We start from the raw sequence: 22,055 nt of genomic DNA, 5'->3' as shown, positions 1-22,055 counted from the left end.
GCCATGTTGTCCAACTACAGGGAATTGCCATATTGGGTTCCCGAAGTACGGAGCATCGTTACTCAGGGCGGGGGGGGGGGGGGGCAGAACAAAAGAAAGCAGCCCTGGAAACAGGGAGAGAGCAGGGTAAAGGATATATATGTACATTGGATGCTAGGGCCTGGTGACAAGTCCTCCTAAGTATGACAAACGTTACTTATTGAAGAGAGATTTGCAAAGCATACTTGCAGGTATATATTTTCCAGATATTTTCTATTCATTTTTCTATTCCATTATTATTCGTTTTTGTGTTTAGTCATTCTACATTTTATGATTTACTAAAACAAATGTTGTGCCTTCCATTGAATCTTCCAGTGTTGGAGATTTTAAGTTTTGCTTGCTTGAAATCATGAACTAGTAACAGTCTATTATTATTATTTTTGTCTTGTATCGTTACATTTCTCTACTTGGCCATGATAGGAACACAGAAAGAGACAACAGTAAGGGATTGTCCTCACCAGGGGTAAACCATTCATTCTCGTGGTGCCCACTATAAGTCATTTTGGTTGTTTACCATTTAGCCCTTGAATTTCTGCCATTTAAACAATGATTCTAATGATCTATGCTGTCTGGACAAATTCTTGACATTTTAGTCATTACATAACTTACAATTTCAGAAGTGGAGAATGACCTTAGTATCTATAAATACTTCAAAATGTTGTCATTTCCTACCTTCTTGAAATGCCTGACCTTTTCTTGAATTCGGGACAAAGAAGGGTATTGAAAGTACTCCCCCCCCCCCCTACTAATTACTTACAGCAGAATATTGACCGATATATACTCAAGTAGACACTGGCCATGTGCACACGATTTATTCAAGATTTTCTTTTTTAGCCATTTGTGTTTTTGGCCGCTCTACATAAAAAAGTACTGTGATTTTCTGACACTCCAGTTAGGCTGGATTCACACGAGCATGTTCGGTCCGTAATGGACGGAACGTATTTCGGCCGAAAGTCCCGGACCGAACACACTACAGGGAGCCGGGCTCCTAGCATCGTAGTTATGTACGGCGCTAGGAGTCCCTGCCTCTCCGTGGATCTACTGTCCCGTACTGGAAACATGATTACAGTACGGGACAGTTGTCCCGCAGCGAGGCAGGGACTCCTAGCAACGTACATAACTATGATGCTAGGAGCCCGGCTCCCTGCACTGTGTTCGGTCCGGGTCTTTCGGCCGAAATACGTTCCCTCCATTACGGACGTAACATGGTCGTGTGAATCCAGCCGTACTTATACAGTGAACCCATAATAAGTGTTCTATGACTCTCTACTCTTCATTCAGGGCAAAGTGTGTCAAACTACATCATCAGGGTGATAGTTAAAAATAAGAATAAAAATCCTGCCTCAAGTTCAAACATGCTGAGCCTGGACTTTTCTTCTGCACCAACCAGTAGAGCTCCCTTTTTATACTTTTGTAAAAGAAGGGGAGTGTGACCATTACCTGGGGAGACACAGATTTCGACACTGCACATTCTGCAGCTACTACTGATGCAATGTGGTAAAAGCTTGACAGATTATCACGTATCCGGAGATGAATATACCCATGTCTAGTAAGACATGACTGTCTCTCTCTCTCACGGTTTTATTTTGTTTTTGGTTTTTTTCATTGTACAGGACTTTTACATTTTTCCTCTTGTTGTTTCAGGTTCACCTTGGCAATTTGTATTTAATGTCAAGTTTTATCCACCAGATCCCTCTCAGTTGACTGAAGACATAACAAGGTAGCCATGACCTTAGTCAGCATTTGATTATTTGTTTCTTTCTGCGATAGGTTGTGCGTTATTCATTGTGCAGTATTTGAATGTTCTTTGCAAGGTATTTTTGTTTAGAGATATGCAGTTAAACAGCTCGGACATCGATGTAATATTAATGTGTCCTGGCAAATACTTCAGATAGTTGCCCAAAGTTGTAGAAATTTCCAGCAATAGGGTTCATACCTCACATGCCATACAAGTTATTTTATGTAGAGTTGTTATTTTACACACTAGTGATGTTGCAACGCTGCAATTTATTTAGTTGGGACTTTCCGCTGGAACACACAACATTTCTGCTGTGTTCTACTCTCAGCCTTTTCACGTACCATTTATTTGGCTGCCTGCTTTAGTCATCTGTGGAGTTGCTCAGTCTCTTTAACTCAAAGGCAATGCTGGATGTCATGTAGGCTACTGAAGAAACACCCAAATCATGAAGGCTGGTACCTCGCCAAGTGTAACACATGATGGGAGTCGCTTGGTTCAAAAGCATTCTTATGGGGTAGAAGTTGGATAAATAAAATGGGCAATGACTACAAGCATTTTCCTAAGATATGCTATGGCTGCATTTATAGATCCGCTGCATATTATTGTTCAATACTCTGAAATGTTTTCACAGATACTACCTGTGCCTTCAGCTCCGTCAGGATATTGCTTCTGGACGTCTGCCATGTTCATTTGTCACACATGCACTACTTGGTTCCCTCACGTTGCAGGCTGAGGTTGGAGATTATGATGCAGATGAGCACAGCGCTGACTATATCAATGACTTTCAGTTTGCACCCAATCAAACAAAGGAACTGGAAGACAAAGTTGTGGAATTACACAAAACACACAGGTCTGTAAGATCTTATTATGGCATCCGGAAAATAACTAAGGATCAGTTACTTTTGCAATATAAACTTATTAAATAACTTAGATTTTTAGTAGTACAAAAACAAGTCCAGAGAAATACAATCCACAAAGTAGTGGCCATAAATAAGGCACTATACTTATATTACAGGCCTCAGTAAGAAGTGGCATCCATTGGTAATAGTCTCCGTTAAACAAAAGAATAACGGTGCCTCTATCCATTGCTTAACAAAAAAAATGCACATTCACCCTCCATTCATCCAAGTGCTCCCAAACTATTCCCACCCCCACTATCACTGTAAGCATAAATAAACTGCAGTTTCTGAGGTCTCCAACCACCTGGACCGGATCTCCCTACATTTATCAGGACATTTTCTTTTGAGCTACAATCTCTGATACATAGGTACGTATTTATTTACCAGCTGCAACCACTGTTCCCTACTTGGACACACTGTGGCTTTCCAAGCCATAATCGTAACTTTTCTAGCACAGAACAAAACAAATCTAAAGAATATTTTTTTCATAATAGTCTTGCACAACCTCATTCATAATGCCCAATAGGCATGTCTGGGGGGTGAGGAGTCGAGGGAACCCGAAGTGGACATGAAGGAACTCCAGTACCTCTGACCTAAAGGGCGATTATATCCTAGGACACAGCCACACACAATGTAAATATATGCCAACATCAGATTGACACCTAAAACATCTATCTGAAGTAGAAGCTCCAATTCTCTGGAGTCTGACCGGTGTGTAGTATATCCGATTTATATCAGAAAATCTCTAGCACTTGTAACTGAATCAAAAAATTAGAGATCCACTCCTCCTCCAGGTCAGGGATATCTTTTTAATCCCACCCATTACCTTTCCAAAGGTCTCCGTCCATAGGACAGCAGTAGCACATAAGTTTGTGTGCGGATTCTCGTAAGGTCAGGAGCACCTAGAAGGTCCTCCAGTCTAGAACAGCCCAACAGAGCAGTAGAGCCAAATTGGGCACAAGCATTCATGTTTATGGTGGAGTCGGGAGAAATAACGGTCGGCTCATCAAGTGTTCGGCTGGCAGTTTTTCATGTATATTGCCAGTATAACACTTTGCAGTATTCTTTATGTAGAGCTTTGGTGATACAAATGGAACACTTACAATAACACTGACCTCTCCAGCAATATTGGTTTCTTGTGATATTCCCAAAACAACTGGACAACCTGCAACTGTTTCAGGGTGTCTTTTGTATACAAATGTCAACAAGAACAAAAATGAATCTGTTTTGTTCGGACACCCTCCTTCTCCAAAAAAGAGTTGCACTTTCCATTTACTTCTCATTTCAACACTGGGGACTGGAATCTTGGGCCTGCCATCTTAACCTCCATGATGTAGGGGATAAGTAGTACTGGTAGTGGGCATTCGCACCATGGCTACCAGCACTCCTGTTAACACTTGTCTGTACATTGAGATTAGTGATGTACCGTGATACTACTGGTGGCTAGGCCTGTTGCTAGGCGGCTATCGAACCTCTGGTGCATATTCAGACGCTTAGAGCTTGCAGATTCTTTAACTCTTTGATGAATCTTTACAATTGGAAACCAGTTTTAAGTTGAATTTCAATTGATATTTTCAGTATGGAATGAAACCAATGGTTACATAGAGAGTCAGATAAATGTCATAAACGGCCTTTCATACTTGGGCTACATGCACACAGGATGGACATGCTGCAGCATTTCTGTCAGGAAATTTCACTTCATTTACGTAAGACAAATTGACATTCTGAGAATCCGCATAAATTCTGCAGCATTTCCGTCTTGTGTGCACGGGGCCTTGATGTACCAATAAAGCAAATTGGTGAACATCCGATTCCTTGGTTGAGCAAACCTATAACTTTGACAAAATTCTATATGATTATCAATTTTCATTTTATTATTGAGCTTTCAAACGGTTTGGGGTCAGGTGCCTCATAATGCAGTCCTTGACTAGGGAATGTATCCTCAGAAAATGGTCTATTTAATTATTTTTTTTACATTTAAACACATTTTTATATCTCCTCACATGTGCGACCGCCCCTCTGGTCATTCAGGGGGCTCGGGACCCCAGTACACTTGATCAGTGGCGATCAAACACTTGGATCGGTGATCAGTTAATCTGGTGGGATAAAACAACCCCTGTAACATACAAATATGTACTTCGACAACCCCTGTAATATACAAATATAAAAGTCATTTGTTAAGAATCACTTCTTGGTGCCCCTTTCTGTATGTTGAAACTTGTTATTGTCCTTTCTAGAGGTCTTACACCAGCGCAATCGGATATTACTTTTGTAGAAAATGCAAAGAAATTATCAATGTATGGCGTGGATCTGCATCGTGCTAAGGTATAGTATTTGTTTTTACTACTTTTTTTTTATTTTTATTTTTTTTTGGACCTCTGTACATTCGTATCAAAAGGACAGACCAACTTTAACCTTTATCATTTCTCTACAGGACTGGTGACGAATATTTGTCGCTGTAGTGTAAATATATTATAACATTATCCATCTATTTCATATCCATGGTAATAAAAATATACATACAAACAGATTATGTGCTAGTTTTTGCAGAATTTTTTGGTGTAGTCTATATTTGTGTGCTTTCTTCTGCAATGATCGGAATGCATGGGGCCCAACGATACATTTTGTATTTTGTCGGCAGCACATCCCTGTTTACACGCAGAGATGTGCTGCCGAAAAGCGACCATTTTTTGAGCCGCATAAAATACGCTATCAGCCAACCAACGAGCATTCGTACAACCGCTTGTTCGACTTCTCATTGGCCTGTGTAAAAGGGCCTTCGGACTGACCATTTGTTCACACTTCCACACTTTTTATTGCTTTTGAGGGACAGAATAGTCTAGTATGTTGTGCTATTCTACCAGTTTAAGAAAAAAAACTAAAAACCTTCCTAACCTTTGATCAGTAAATGGGATTTATTAGGATCTACCATACTATGTATGCCAGTATTTTAAGGCTCCAGACATTTTGTAGGTGTAAATTATGTACGGGTTCTATTTATTCTAGGGCCTATGATCAAAATGAAACCTCTATACCACACGTTTGCACATTGTTTTCATTGCACACTATAAACCTTCTTCTACCTTTATAGGACTCTGAAGCTGTGGATATAATGCTGGGTGTTTGTGCAAATGGACTACTCATTTATAAAGACAGACTTCGAATTAATCGTTTTGCCTGGCCCAAGATTCTGAAAATTTCTTACAAGCGCAGCAATTTTTTCATTAAAGTGAGACCTGGTGAGGTAAGTTGAGCTAAAGCACATTGGATAGTTTTTAGACGAATAGACAGCTCTCGCTCTCAAAGCGGAGGGGGGAATGTTTATTTAGAGGAAAAGGGGAATAAGCTGCTGATTGAAGTTTTGGCATATGTGGGAGCACACGGGCTTCCCATAGCCACACCCCTGAGCTGGTGGTACATCTTTTGGTCAAACATGAAAAAATTATGCTCTAGAATGAATCTAAGCAGTATTCCAACGAAATCATTATGAGTCTGAAACTGTGTGCCCTTGCCCTTCAAGAAATATTCAACAGCTATGGGAAGCCCGTGTGCTCCCACATATGCCAATCTCTACCTGAGCTGGTGGGAGCAAGAATTTGTCTTTAATGAGGAAATGGAAAAATGGACATCGTGCATTTTGCTATGGCTGAGATTCATAGACGATATTCTGATTCTCTGGAAAGGTACGAAGGCACAATTTGAGGAATTCGTGGCGATTCTAAATGTGAACGATTTGGGTCTATTTTTTACGTGTGAGATCAATGACCGCAAGATCACGTTCCTTGATATTATGATCTCCAAAACACCATCTGGGAATATTCAAACCAATATGTTCTGTAAAAAAACTGCCACGAATAGTCTCCTCAGATGGGAAAGTTGCCATCCGGTTAACCTTAAACGTGGAATACCCAAGGGCCAGTTCCTTAGGGCGAGACTAAATTGTTCCACAATATCGGACTATAAAATATCAGCGAGTGAACTGGAGGATAGGTTTAAACGAAGAGGGTATCCGAAACATGTTCTCAAACAAGCCTATCAGAATGCACTTGGTTGTAACCGAAATGACCTTCACAATAAATCACGTATTAAGGATGACGACACTATACGTATTATTGGTACCTATGACTCTGCCAATAAGGAGATTAGAGAAATCCTGCAGAGGTGCTGGGGCATTTTGAAAGCTGACCCTGATGTCGGGAATCTGGTAGGGGACTCTCCCTTTATAACATACAAAAGAGGGCGCAATATAAAAGACCGTCTGGTACATAGCCACATGAGCACACAGAATAAACCTAACACCTGGTTGGACAGGGGGTTTAATGGTAGCTATAGATGTGGCTCTTGCAAGGCATGCGACTCGATTCTTTGCAGTAAAAACTTCAAAAGCACCAAGACTGGCAAGGTCTTTGAAAATAGATCCTATATCAACTGTAAGACCAAAGGTGTAGTCTATCTTATTACGTGTGGGTGTCAACTACAGTATATAGGTAAAACCAAGAGAGAATTTAGGAGAAGGATCAGGGACCACATTGGGGATATAAGGAGAAAGGAAGACACCCCGGTGTCGCGGCATGTATGGGAATGTCATCATGGTGACTCTCTGGTATTAAAATTTCAAGGGATTGAACATGTTAAACCCTTGGCAAGAGGTGGTGACCATGATAAAAAGATCTTACAGAAGGAAGCGCAGTGGATCTTTCGCATGCAAACCATGAGCCCTGCTGGCCTTAATGAGCAGATCTCCTATGCATGTTTCCTGTGAGCGTCAATTTAAGAGCTACACCATGTGTGGATGAGATGCGACATTTCTACGTGTCATATATCCGTTTCTGTGAGTGGTTTATCTGTCCCAACTATTATACTTGGCGTTTCTAACAACATTAACCGTGTTTGTGTACAATGAACTTTGGTGGACCCTTGTTCACACTGTTGTAGGGTTCTCATGCGTTTTTCCTATAACATCATACTCATTGATAATTGATAATGTATGGCTATTTGGCTCAATTCAGTACCTGAATTCAGATTCTCTATACAGATTTTTTTTATAGTGTTTATCTTCAATAACTATTGGTGACCCTTATTTACACTGCTACAGGGTTCTCTTGCGATTGTTTATTAACATTATTTCTTTTGATAATGGGTACTGTTAATTAGGGCTATTTGTGCATCTTATGGCCGGATTTTGCATCTCTACAAGATCGATCCGTTTAGAATATATAGGATGGTCTGCTGATCGTCGCTATATTATTTCCCTTACCATCTGTACCAAGTCTATGATTGTCCCGTAGTCTGTTTGTGGTCAGCTTTAGGTCTCCAGGGTTACGAGACGCCTTGTCGTCATACTTCAGCCTGATTGGCCGGGCTGTCAGGGGGCTCGCCACAGTCCCGATACGTCACTGCTGTGACGTGTCTGCATGCGATTGGTGGTGAGTTGACAGCCTCGTCAGTGCAGGGAGAGGGCTCTAGCCCTTCATATGCTCCCAGTCTCGCCGGCTCGTGTGCGGCCATTTGTATCAGTCGTGCACGAGCCGGCAGAAACAATGTTAGCACAAAATTGTGCTTAAACCGGCAACTAATTAATTCACACAATCCCTGATGATGTGTCACGCTTATCAGTGACACTGAAACGCGTAGGGTTGTTACAAGTATTGCAGCATTGATCGGAGTATCTCCTAGGAGCAGTCTTACAACCAGGACTGACTTCTTTCACTTTGACCATATGCTGTGAGCCCGGTGGGCTGGAATCATTCATTTTTCTCAGCAAGTTGTCGTCAAGGCTTTATACTATAAGAGGAGAGCTTTATCATCTCCTATCCCTGACCACTTCGTCTGAGCCTGAACATATCTTGTAATTGGGCCATATGAGCCATATTTTATAATCTACTATTAAAATTCAATTTTAATCGTTCTAATCAGGCAGTCAATTTATCAATTAAGTGAACGGCATTCATATAACTAATAATTGGATTCATTACATATAGATCAGCAGGTGTCAAAGATACTCCTCCCCATCCCATTGCATTAATACAGTGCCAGATAAAAAAAAATTATACACATCCACATAACAGACCAAGACAACAGTCGGCACCTTAACACACCAACCACCCACTCTGGCAACACAGTATATGCACCATCACAGTATTCCAAAAATTGCAGCTGTTTACTTGTCAACCAAAGGAGGAGTCCCTTAAGGAACAGTCTCGGGCCCTGCAAGCCAGGAAGTCCAAACTTTTTCAAAATTATGCAGGCATTTCCTAGACATCTAAAGGATTTTGTAGAAAACGCACATATGCATTTACCAGACCAATCCAAGTTGATATCTATGGTGTGTTAGTTGATTTCGTGTAATTATTACTAGCTTCCTAGTGGGAAAAAAAACATCCGAAAAATTTATTTTATAAGGCGTTTGCACCACATAATCGGTGTTCCCTAAAAGGCAGATTTGGGGGGATAGGATCTTAGTAACATGAAAGAGGGAGTGCAGAAAGTAACATACAGGACCAGCACGACATTATTCATGCAGTTTGGTCCTGCTCCAGGTTAAAGTCCCAGTAATGCCACCACATCAAAAACAGGCATCGGAGTGCGAGATGCCAATTTTCCACAGTTAAACAAGGGTGCAATAAACCTTGTGGGTAAATCTGTACAGTATGAGGATATCCCTAGAACTCACTATGGTGGGCAGGAAATAAACAATTACTACTTCTTAGTCATCATACTCTAGCTTTGCTGATCTTCTCTCCATTTAGATGGGCTTTATCAAATGGCTTGGTCACACTGGAATGACCAGTAAATACACATCGAGAGCTTTACTAGGTCAGGAGACCAAGCCGCCGGCTTAGAGGAAGCCAGCGGCACTTGGAGAGATACAAACTGTGCATGAACTGCGTGACGAACTGGATGTATTGAAGGGGTGCAAAATTAGGCAATTGAAGAAAGGAAGCAAAGGTGTGGGAAAGGTTGCGAAGTCCTATTTGGCCTAGGTATTTCAACCTAGGTCTTTCTTGCCTAGAACCTGCCTGCTGAATCGTCTGAGAATGGTGGAAGTTGGGGATTGTGCCACAAAGGAGATTGCTCGAGTTGGTTGCTTCTGAAGGAAGTCCTATCCACTGTCCATGCATAAGCCACCACTTTCAATTCGAGCAGACGAGACCTACAGGAAGTTTTAGATCGGTAAATGAAAATAGATAGACACTGAGAAGAGCCGAGAAAGGGTCTGTACTGGGCTGTAGCAGCATTGCTCAAATTTTGTCTCTAGCCCCCAGTTAGCATAGAATATTTGGGCAGCCGAAAAATGGAACCTCAAATTAGACTCTGCAAGACCACCTGTATCTATGGACACCTTTAGTGTCGCTAAGCTAAGTCGGTGTGGTTTCCCCTGAACAAAGAATACAGTCTATTCTGTGGAAGTATGCAAGGGTAAGGGAAACCGGACTAGCATGAGAGGTACAAATAATTTGAAGAGGTTTGTTCTGCCCAACAGAGATAAAGGAAGCATCATTAGCCTCAAGGAGAAGATCCAAATTCAGCTATCTGAACGCCTAAATGTTTAATTGGTTAACATAAAGCAGATCATTAGGTTACAAAAAGTGTAGAGGTTGTCGGGCTCAACAAAGAGAGCGCGTTTGGACCAATTGGCTCAAAGGCCAGAGTAGGAGCCAAACAGTCCAATGAGGTCCAACAGAGAAACCATGAAAGGACGAGCGCCTTCGAGATAAACCAGGGTATCAACAACCTACAGAGACTTTTCCAATAATGGAGCCCCAGGGAATGCCCTTGGTGGATTTGGACTGACCAATTGCTACAGCCAATGGCTTGATCGCCATGGAAAACGGACGGAGGGGGGGGGGTGGAGTCGAGGACACCCATGCCTTGTGCCTCTCCTCAAGGGAAAGGATTGGGATATGTCTGAGCTAATAAACTCTAGCAACCCTCCTGGGACTATAATTTAAAGAGAACCTTTCACCTGCCCATACATGTGCAGCATGTAATGGGCAGGGCTGCACAAACCCTTGGGCACTTTTTTTTTTTTTTCTACCCTCTTCCGATTAGATATCGGTGCCGTTATATTTGGCGCCCAATATTTAAATAACCCCCTGAACTGTCAATGGAGCGTGTAATGGCAAGGGGGCGTGTTACTATGGCTGTGACATTGTCCAATCCGCTATGGACCGTGTTAGAGCAAGAGCTGGAGAGAGGAGAGTGTGTGTGTGCGCGCACGCTCTCTTTTCAGCTGTCGGCAGACAAGGACAAGACTGATCCCTCCCTATATCTCTCGAGAGGACCTGGACACAAAGACAAAAAACGCTGCCAAAGTCCAAAATTTTTTCTCACTTCTCTTTGGAGTTCTGCCTATCTTCATATTATTGTATACTTAAGGCATGCAGGCTACAAGCTGTGGGCTTTGCACCCACCATTGACTATTATTTGGTGTTGCTCTGATTATTTATATATTATCTTCTATTAGTTTACTTCAAGCTTTCTTAAAGCTAGTGTGCCGCTTCCGAATAGCGACAGAAAAGACTGGATAAAAGGAGACTCTAGATCCAGTATAGATAATTTCACCTTTTATACAGACCGCTCTCAGGATAGCATCCTGATTTATAGCAAACTAGCAAGAAGAGGTCTAGGGTAGGGCCTGATCGTGCTGAGACACTATGTGCCATCCCATTGGTGACGACAGGGGGAAAAATAGACTTGTCCAGCAAAACTTTCAGCCAGAAAGGGGACTTAGTCATCTCATACTCCTTTTTTTCTGGGAGGCCCACAATCCGAACATTGTTCCGCCAGTCGATTCTCAGAATTCTTTTCATGGTCAACGGAAGCTGCCCTCTGCAGGGTGGATATTTGATCAGGGATAGGTCTCTGGGCGTCTTTTATATTAAAGATGCGTCTTTCGGATTCTTTATTTCTTTCGTGCAATTTCTGAAGGTCGTGCTTATGGGTCACAAAATGCTAGTTGAGGTCATCAACTTTAGTCACCAGCATATTTTGGCACCTATTTATGGCAGCAAGGGTTTCAGAGAATCTTAGGTCAACTTGACCGGAGGGAGGCTGTGATAAGCAAGGGGAGTGTTGTGGAGATGTGCTCGGGAAGCCTTCAAATAATGAGGTGGAGGGTTCTCTCCGCTGCATTGGAGCCTATGCGTTGTACTGTACCATAGTCATTTAGAAATAATAATTTATCTGTAACAAACTGGTCAGTTGGAGGCATTGGGTCCTCACCAAGCGCATAGTAAGCTGCAGCCCCAATGGCAGAGCGATTTTGGCGAGACCTGCTTTTGTCTGTTTCCTCCCACCATTTGAGCACAAAGTTAAACACAGTACCCTCTCAAAGTCAGCGGAGAAGTGGCGTCACCAACAATGAGAAAATAATGCATTTGTACCACCTCTGAGGAAAAAAAACATTAACTGCTCGGGAAGCGTGCAAACGGGGAGTAGATTGTAACTTCTAAAGTGAGGGGGAGTCGGCAGTCAATATGGAGGCTGTGGAATTTGTTTGGTCTCTTTAAGATGGCTTAAAGAGGCTCTGTCACCAGATTTTGCAACCCCTATCTGCTATTGCAGCAGATCGGTATTGCAATGTAGATAAGAGTAACGATTTTATTTTTAAAAAACGAGCATTTTTGGCCAAGTTATGACCATTTTTGTATTTATGCAAATGAGGCTTGCTAAAGTCCAACTGGGCGTGTATTATGTGTGTTACATCTGGGCGTGTTTACTTCTTTTACTAGCTGGGCGTTCTGACGAGAAGTATCATCCACTTCTCTTCACAACGCCCAGCTTCTGGCAGTGCACAGACACACAGCGTGTTCTCGAGAGATCACGCTGTGACGTCACTCACTTCCTGCCCCAGGTCCTGCATCGTGTCGGACGAGCGAGGACACATCGGCACCAGAGGCTACAGTTGATTCTGCAGCAGCATCGCCGTTTGCAGGTAAGTCGATGTAGCTACTTACCTGCAAATGCTGATGCTGCTGCAGAATCAACTGTAGCCTCTGGTGCCGATGTGGCCGACAAGATGCAGGACCTGGGGCAGGAAGTGAGTGACGTCACAGCGTGATCTCTCGAACACGCTATGTGTCTGTGCACTGCCAGAAGCTGGGCTAGTAAAAGAAGTAAAAACGCCCCGATGTGTACACATAATACACGCCCAGTTGTACTTTTACTGTAAACACGCCCAGTTGTACTTTTGCAAGCCTCATTTGCATAAATACAAAAATGGTCATAACTTGGCCAAAAATGCTCGTTTAAAAAAAATAAAAACGTTACTGTAATCTACATTGCAGCGCCGATCTGCTGCAATAGCAGATAGGGGTTGCAAAATCTGGTGACAGAGCCTCTTTAAAGTGTAGCTAAACGCTTGACAAACTTCTGACATGTCAAAGTGACATGTCAGAAGTTTGGATTGGTGGGGGTCCGAGCACTGAGACCCCCACCAATCGCTAGAACGAAGCAGCTGAAGCACTTGAGAGCGCTCAGCCGCTTCGTGTCTCTTCGGCTTTTTCCGGAAGGCCGATGTATCGAGTACAGGCTCATAGACTTTCTATTGAGTCCGTACACCGATACATTTATTTCCGGTAAAAGCCGAACAGACACGAAGCGACTGAGCGCTCACAGGAGCACTTCAGATGCTTCATACTAGAAATTGGTGGGGGTCACAGTGCTCGGACCCCCACCAAACTTCTGACATGTCACTATGACATGTCAGAAGTTTGTCAAACGTTTAGCTACACTTTAAAGTCTTACAGTCACAAATTAAAGGGGATTTCAGGTAGGGTAGGTTGGAATTCACTCCCAACTCCTAATGGAAAGGGTGTCACCTGGGATAGGGAGTTGCACACTGTTCTGTATCCAGGCCTCTCTGTGGTCTATGGTCAGTCCTGGCATCAGCTGGGCCAGAGCAAGATGGCATCGGCAGTTGGTAAGTACCGCCCAGTCCCACGCCACCTGACAGATGCAGGAATGTCTGAGGCGGCAGACTATAGTAGTGGCAAGCAGGTGATTGCTAGTCCGCTTACTGTGAGGCAGGAGAATAATATCACGTTCGGTTACAGCACTGCTCGTGTGCCGTTCATTTGTCCTACTAGGAAGCGGCTGCGAGGAGCAACACTTGAGTCTGCGCCACTGGACCCCTGAAGGGAGAAAGTAGAAGAAGCCGAGTACTTTGATGCCATGCGGGTGACTAGGAAGTCCCGTTAATGGCAGTCCCAGAGGGAAGGTGCTCACACTACCAGACTAACAAGGATGGCAACTTAGGGAACTTCGTGCCCGTAAACGGGAAGGAGACAAAGATGATTAGACGAAAACTTGGTGAGCTGGTCTAGCTACACCCACAAGGTAATTGCAGGTTGTAAAGATCAGGATCGCAGGGATAACTACGGGATTAGCAAACGGTCCCTGGGAGCTCGGTCACTGCATGTCTGCTCAAATAGCTATCAAGCCACGCAACTAATGATTCAGCACTTTGTAAAACCTCAACATGCTTGTGACTCCTGAAAACTTCTGTAATATGCAACTCCCATACATCAGTAGGTTAACCAAGGCTTTAGTATGATCCTATGACGAAAACAATATGTGCACAGAACGTTAACATTCATAAAGGGAAATTCCTTTACACTCCCCAGGACAGAGAAGTGTCGTTTTTTTTATTCATGGAGATAAGGATAATCCATTTACTCCCAAAGAAGTTTCCACCAACAAGCACCTATTTCAGATGCCAGTATTTATTTTCGCCTTTCGTTTTTTTAAACCTCTAGGTGTTAAATAGTGGTTTCCAGAGAAGCAAATCTATTTACACCTTTTAAAGCTCATATTTTCAGAGCAACATTCTCATGAAGACATTGAGTATGTGGAGAGCAGACTTCATAGAGTTCTGATATAATGCCCCAGTGTTAGACAATAATGGCTTGTACGCATTTTATAGTTCCACTCCTCTTTTCTCTCTACACAGCCCCTATTAAACAAACCATCAGCAGATTTGACTTACAGTACCATCTCTACATTGAGGACACCCAATTCCTCTTCCCAAGACATTACCCCCGCTCTAATACAAAACACCAGTGAATGTCTGTCAACGGTCTTTAACCCCTTCCCGTCGTAAACAACTTTCAGATTTTCGTTTTATCCTCCCCACCTTACAAAATTCATAACTTTTTCATTTTTTCATCTATAGTCCTATGAGGGCTTGAATTTAGCGTGATGAGTTGTAGTTTTTCGTAGCACCATTTATTGTGCCATATACTAGATAATAGGGAAAAAATTTATTTCTGGCGTAGAAAATGGAAAAAAGCAGCGGTTCCTCCATTGTTTTTTGCGCTTCGTTTTTACAGAATTCACTGTGCAATTAAAACCATTTAACTTTATCCTTTGGGTCAGTACAATTAAAACGATACCAAGTGTATATATAGTTTTTTTTTTTTCTATTTTTTTTTTTTTAAAATCAAACCAATTTTATTGTTACGAACACATAAAAGAAATAACATAGTAACATTCACATTACAATTTTCCAGCATCGTATACAATAATGACAGCATATCAGAAAATCCCCAACTTCCCCCCCCTTACCCCCCTCCCCGCACGGTCCCCCACTATATCTCTGCCCTTTGTTTCTAGTACCAATCCTGGCCAGAGCACATTTCTCTTATCAAGTTTCCCCACCACCCCTTTTTGCTCCAGACTCTACCATCTCCAGTTCCTCAGACAACTCCCGCCCTTATTCTGTTTAGTTCAGGTGACAGCACCTCAGGACAAGCCATCCATCTGCTCCATTGTTTCTCAAATTTTTTTTCCGTGCCCCTTTTAGAAAATATCTTATGCTCCATCAGGATATTATAGTTCACCATTCCTACAATTTCCCTCATCCCTGGTGGCTCCTCATCCAGCCAGTGTTTAGCAATGCATTTCCTTGTTTGATATAATATCTTGGCAATTGCCAGGTTTGCCATTCTGTCACTCTCCATTTCTCCCACTACTCCCAACAACATAACTTTAGGGTCTGCCGCCAATTCCCGACCATACACCTGTTTTATCAGATCCAATACTTCCCCCCATAGGGTCCTCAGAGCCTCACATGACCAAAACATATGCAGTATATCCGCTTTCTCTTCCGTGCACCTAGGACATTTAGCATCCGCTCTAATACCCATCTGCTTTAATACCCACGGGGTTCGATACACTCTGTGTATCAGGAAGAGTTGTGATCTCCTCTGCGCCAGACTGAGCGATAAGTGACATGTGGATGCTAATATCTCCTCCCACTCCTCCTCAGTCAATGGACCAACATCCCGTTCCCATTTCGCTTTTACCAGCATCATTGGATTTCCCAGGTGTTTGGACAGCAAGCTCCTGTACGCCATTGAGATCAGGCCTTTGGTCGTGTCAGCCCTTCCCGCATACTCCAGGACCCCGAGAGCACAGACCGTCAGGTCCACTACCTGCGCCTGTAGGGCATGACGGATCTGCAAATATTGATAAAACATATTGTTCTCTAGTGGAAATAGGTCCTTCAACTGCTGAAATGATCTCAGCCCGTTATCATCATATAAGTGTTGTATTCGTCTAACCCCTGCCAACTCCCAGTTTTGCATGCCCTCTAATTGGTATAATTCCCACAGGACCGGATTATGCCATAGGGGAGTATATTTGGTGCACATTCCCACTCCCAGGATCTGTTTGCATTGCCACCATACTTTATGTATCAGGAGTAACGTTGGTTTAGCACTCGCCAATCTCTTAAAGGTATGCGCTTCCAGACTCTCTAGTGGATTATGTCCTCCCCCCATGTATGACAATAAACGTGCACTGGCACCCCAAGTCTCTGTGTCCTCCCATCCCTTAAATTGTTGGCTCTGGGCAGCCAGGTAATATATCCAGGCATTTGGCAGCCCGACCCCCCCTTCATCTTTGGGCAATTGCAATTTCTCTAATTTAATCCTTGGAACCCCTTTTTTCCATACCAGATCCCGAAAGAGATTGTGCAAGCGTCTGAACCAGTGCTTAGGTATCCATACTGGGGAGTTATGAAGAATGTATAAAACTTGAGGCATGAGGATCATCTTGATTAGGTTAGTCCTCCCCAGAGCAGAGAGCGGGAGCCTGTTCCAGACATCCACCTTTTTGTTTCACCTTAAGCAGCAGTGGTGAGACATTCAAAGACATATAGTCTTGGACCCTAGCTGTCACCTTAACCCCTAGATACGTAAATTCAGAAACTATCGGAATCCGGATCCCCCCTCCAGTATCTACAATATTCACTGTATCAAGTGGCATCAAAGCAGACTTGGTCCAGTTAATATTTAATCCCAAGAACTCCCCAAACCTTGTGATCGTATCCATTACTACCTGCAGTGTATTCTCCGTGTCCGTCATATATATTAAAATGTCGTCTGCATATAATGAAATTTTTTCCTCCATTTCCCCATATTGCAAGCCTCTTATACGTTCCTCCTGTCTTATGAGGCACGCCAGTGGCTCTACCGCCAAGGCGAATAGTAATGGTGAAAGTGGGCACCCCTGTCGTGTACCCCGGGCCAGTGAAAATTTCTCAGACATTGTACCATTCACCCGTATGCGGGCTGTAGGGGCCACATACAGCAACTGTACCCACTTTACGAAGTTAGGGCCGAATCCCATCTTTTCTATTACCCGCCATAAATACCCCCATTCTACGCAGTCGAACGCTTTTGCAGCATCTAACGTTAGCACCGCCCTTCCTCCTTGCTCATCCGGTGCCACCTGAAGATTTAAAAACAGCCGCCTGAGGTTGACCGCTGTCGATTTGGAGGGCATGAACCCCGATTGGTCTTCATGCACAACATGCTGTACCACCCTGTTCAGCCTCAGTGCCAATATCTTTGCCAAGATCTTGACATCCGATGTCAACAAGGATATTGGTCTGTAGGACTCCGGTAGTTGGCTGTCTTTCCCCTCTTTTGGGAGAACCACTATCGTAGCCTCATATAGGGAGTCTGGTAATTTACCTCTGTCAAAACTATCCTGCAAAGTACTCAAATATTCTGGCGCTAGTTCCGACCCATATTCCTTATAAATTTCCCCCGGTAACCCATCTGGACCCGGAGCTTTCTCATTTGCCATATCTCTTATCGCCTGTTCCAACTCCTCTAGTGAAATAGGGGTCTCCAAACTTTCACGGTCCTCCCGGCCCAAGGTAGGCAAATTAATGTTTCCCAGGTACTCGTCCAATTGCTGTGTGTTGTAATGCACTTTGGATGTATATAGGTCAGTATAAAACCGCTGGAATATTTGCAGGATTTGCCCCGTGTCTGTCTCCACCCTCCCCCCTAAGGCCATGAATGAAATTATTGCCCCCATGCGGTTTTGCCATCCTAGCGAGTAATCTCCCCGCCATTTCCCCTTCTTCATAATATTGCTGTTTAAGGAATAGTCGTTTATTATCCGCCATTGTTAGTTGGTGATTTTTTTAACAGCGTCTGTGCCTCCACCCAATGTCTGAGTACCTCCTCGGACCCCTCTTCTACATGTCTCCCTTCTGTTTCTGTCACCCGCTCCTCTAAACTTTCTCCCAACTGCCTGGATTTAGTTTTAATTCGTTTAATATTTTGAATGAATACTCCTCTCAGCCAGGCTTTCATGGCATCCCACAACACTCCCCGCGGCACCGACTCCGTATTAAAATTAAAATATTCTTTTATCAGGTTCCGTATTTCCTCACCATCCATTAATCTTAACCAAAACGCATTCAGCTTTCAATTCCCGGGGTTCCTGGTATGCCTTACACCCACTTCCAGCGTCACCGCCATCGGAGAGTGGTCTGACAATGCCCTCTGTAGGTACTCTATTTGCGCTATGTACGGCACCGCTGAAGCTGAGCATGCTACCATGTCTATTCGGGAAAGTGACTGAAATGTGGATGATGCACACGAGTATTGCCTCACCCCTGGATGTTTATCTCTCCAAATATCCCGCAGACCCAATTCCTCCATTAATCTTCCAAAGGCGGTCAGATCTCTTCTTTGCCCTCCTCCTCCTCTATGAAACCTGTCCAACCCTTCAGACATCACTGCATTAAAATCCCCCATCACAATTAGCGGTACCTCAGGCCACCTGGAGAGTTTCTCCGTAACTCGTTTCAGTACAGTGCTAGAATATGGCGGAGGGATATACAGCACTACCAGAATACACTCCCAGTGATATATAGTACAATGCACTCCCACATACCTCCCCTCCTCATCAGAAAAGGATGAATGACAGACAAAGGGGAGACTCCTGTGTATCAGCAGACTCACCCCCCTGGAATAAGTCGTATGAAAAGAGTGAAACCCATGTGCGATCCACACTCTCTGCAATAAGGATACAGACTCTCTAGTCAGATGCGTTTCTTGCAGCCCCACTATCAGGGCATTTTGTTGTTTAACCCAGTTAAAGATTGCCTGCCGTTTCCTAGCTTCCCGTATTCCCCGGACGTTCCAGGATAGACATTTAACCGATCCCATCAGGCGTCATATTTTTAAGAAATCTGTTACTCCTCCAACCTGCTCCAGTCAAGATATTAGGCCGTGCGTTCCCTCCCTCCTCCCCTCCCCCCCCAACAAAACCTCCCCTCCGAAAAGGGTCAGAGCGACATGTACTGTCTCTCCTATCCAGCAGAAACGCACCATAGTGCGAACTTTTAACATGCCCTACTGGCATCTTCTCTTTGAACCGTTTAACTTTCTCACCACTTCCAGTGAGCGCTGGCTCCCACTGCTATTCGCATGTATTAAACATTCCCACACAATGAGCAGAGTTTACAGATACATTAGGTACCCAGTAACATTCCCTCAATAACATTGCCGTCAGGTGCGGCCATTTTTGTTAAAAGGATACCACCCTGCGGTGTTTCAGACAAGGGTGTTCACACACTTCGGAGACCTGCATAATAACATATAATATGCTACAGTCCCATAAACGCCAACATGGCTCCAGACTTCACCGCCCAGGCGGGCTTTCACGCATCTTCTTCTCCAGCCGGTCTCCGCAACCGTGCCTCATTGCTATCCAGCCATCTTGCAGCCTCTCTGGGGTTCTCAAAGAATGAAGCAGTCCCAAAAGCAACCACCCGCAATTTGGCCGGATACATCATGGAATATGGTATGTACAAGTTCCTCAGACGTTTCTTTACATCCCAATATTGCAGCCGCTTCTTCTGCACCTCCGCGGAGAAATCCGGATAAAAGGATATTTTGGCGCCATTGATGGAGATATCCTGCCGTTCCCTTGCCTTCCTCAGGATCTTATCTCTGTCCTTGTAGTGCAACAGCTTCACTAGGACCGGCCTCGGGGGCCTCCCCGGTGGTCCCGGTCTGGTAGGCACTCTGTGCGCTCTTTCAACGGCATATAAAGGAGACAATTCATCCCGGCCAAACTGCTCCAGCAGCCATTTTTCAAAGAACTCATCCGAGTTATTGCCCTCCGTTTTTTCCAGCACTCCAACCAAACGCACGTTGTTTCTGCGTAGCCGATTCTCTAAATCATCCGCCTTAGCCTGCAGGGCCACCACCGCCAAGGACTGAGACTGCACATCCCGCCTGAGCTCCGGCAGAACATCCTCCACTTCAGACACTCTCCCCTCAATAACTGTGGTTCTTTCTGCCACTTTCTGTAAGTCATTACGTAACAGCAGTATATCTTCCTTCAGGCTTCCCACCTGCCCGGTCAGCACAGATAAAATTGAGGAGTTCTGCTTTACCGCAGCGAATATATCCGCAAGGGAAGGCTCCTTCACCTGGTCTCTCCTGCTATGCGTTTTGCCGCCATCTTCCTCCACATGCCTGTCCCGCCGCTGACTCCCCAGCTCTTCCTCCTCCTCACTCACCGTGTCCTCTCCCAGCACGGAGTATCTGGAACCGGAGGCCAAGTTGTCTGCCTTCCCACTGCCAGCCACCGACGTCTTGCCTGCTGCAGATCCGCTCGCACGAGGGGTTCTTGCAAATCTCTCCAGCCTGTCTGCCGCCTCAGACCGCATGTGCCTGCTCCTGCATTCAGTCTCCTCGGCGCCATCTTGCCTCCTCGGCCCCGGACTCGCCGGCGGCGTTTTTTGCTTCTTAGAACGGGTCATTGTAGCTGTATTAAGCGGTACCGACTCCTCCAGCCTCCCAGCCTCCAGATCGGTGAATATTACCGGGTAATTCAGGGAAAATCTGTACTTTCAGGATGAATACAGCAGGAGCTCCAGCCACACACGTCCTCTTACATCTGCTGCTAGGCCACGCCCCCTTTTTTTTCTATATTTTAATACTTTTACAAGGAAAAGCCGTAACTTTTTTAAAATTTTTCCGTAGATTCAAATGGTCCTATTGTTTTGCGCTATCAGAGTAAATCCAACCTTGACAGCACCACTCGTATGCATAAAGTGCAGGCTAGCCCATTTACTTTAATGGTACCCTATGCTTGTGTATACGAGGCTTAAAGGGGTTTTCTATCCGATTTTTAAAAATGTATGGCCTCTCCTCAGGATAGGCCTTCAATAGCTGATGGATCGGGGTCTGACTCCCGGAACCCCCGCCTATCGGCTGTTTTGAAGGGGCCTTCGTACGAGTGCTACTTCATTTCTTCTTGCTCACTGTGAATGTTCGACACATTTATTGACAATTCACAGGTATTGCAGCTTTTTCTCCCATTGAAGTGAATGGGAGAAAAGGCTGCAATACCTGTGAATTGCCACTGAATGCGTGTAAAACGTTGAGCAAGAAGAAATTAAGGGGAAGCAGCGCTCGTATGAGCGCTGCGGCCCCTTCAAAACAGCTGATCAGCGGGGGTCCTTGGAGTTGGACACCGACCCATCAGCTATCCTGAGGATACTTTGTATGGGAGTATGGCCCGTAAAACACGAAACAACGGACATGCTCCAAAACTGCCGGCACAGTTCTACGGCACGGATACCCAGCCGTAGCGATACAGAAAGGTGTCCGCGGCCAATAGAACTGAATGGGTCAGTATAAAACCGCGGACAGTGTTTAATGGTGACTTATACGGTGCCAATGGTTTCAGTTTGTCTCCGTTGTGCAAGGGTACCGTAATTTTGACTGGATAATTACCGTAGTCGACGGTCAAAACGACGGAACCTTACACAATGGAGACAGACGGAAACCATTGGCACCGTATCCGTCACCATTGAGATCAATGATGATGGAAACGGAAACCTATGGTTTGTTTGTCAGTCAGGGCTCCGTTTCAACGGAACGTTGGAACGGAGCCTTGACGCAGTTGTGAACGAAGCCTAATATGATTGTACTTGTTTAACTGGTTTGTGTGTTCCTCTTTTAAAACACAACACAACAATGAACAAATTCAAAGTTTGAGTTGTAAAAATGTGTGTCACCTGTAAAAAGAATAAATGCGTTCGTTAAGAGATTGAA

General features: G+C 44.2%; 1 protein-coding gene across 11 annotated transcripts in view; it reads left to right on the top strand.

The window, feature by feature from the left end:
- EPB41L2 (erythrocyte membrane protein band 4.1 like 2) overlaps window positions 1–22,055 on the top strand; it is a 192,063-nt gene that overhangs the window by 112,764 nt on the left and 57,244 nt on the right. For all 11 annotated transcript variants that reach the window (XM_075862372.1, XM_075862376.1, XM_075862373.1 and 8 more), the window contains exons 6-9: window positions 1,684–1,759; window positions 2,409–2,627; window positions 4,914–5,001; window positions 5,768–5,920. In XM_075862372.1, the coding sequence (XP_075718487.1) occupies window positions 1,684–1,759; window positions 2,409–2,627; window positions 4,914–5,001; window positions 5,768–5,920 (536 nt within the window). The remainder of the gene's footprint in view (window positions 1–1,683; window positions 1,760–2,408; window positions 2,628–4,913; window positions 5,002–5,767; window positions 5,921–22,055) is intronic.

Source organism: Rhinoderma darwinii, chromosome 4 (assembly GCF_050947455.1).
Source record: "Rhinoderma darwinii isolate aRhiDar2 chromosome 4, aRhiDar2.hap1, whole genome shotgun sequence".
In the NCBI taxonomy this organism is placed as follows: Eukaryota; Metazoa; Chordata; class Amphibia; order Anura; family Rhinodermatidae; genus Rhinoderma; species Rhinoderma darwinii.
The sequence above is the reverse complement of the archived record's forward strand: the minus strand, read 5'-3'. Positions and strand labels throughout refer to the sequence as shown.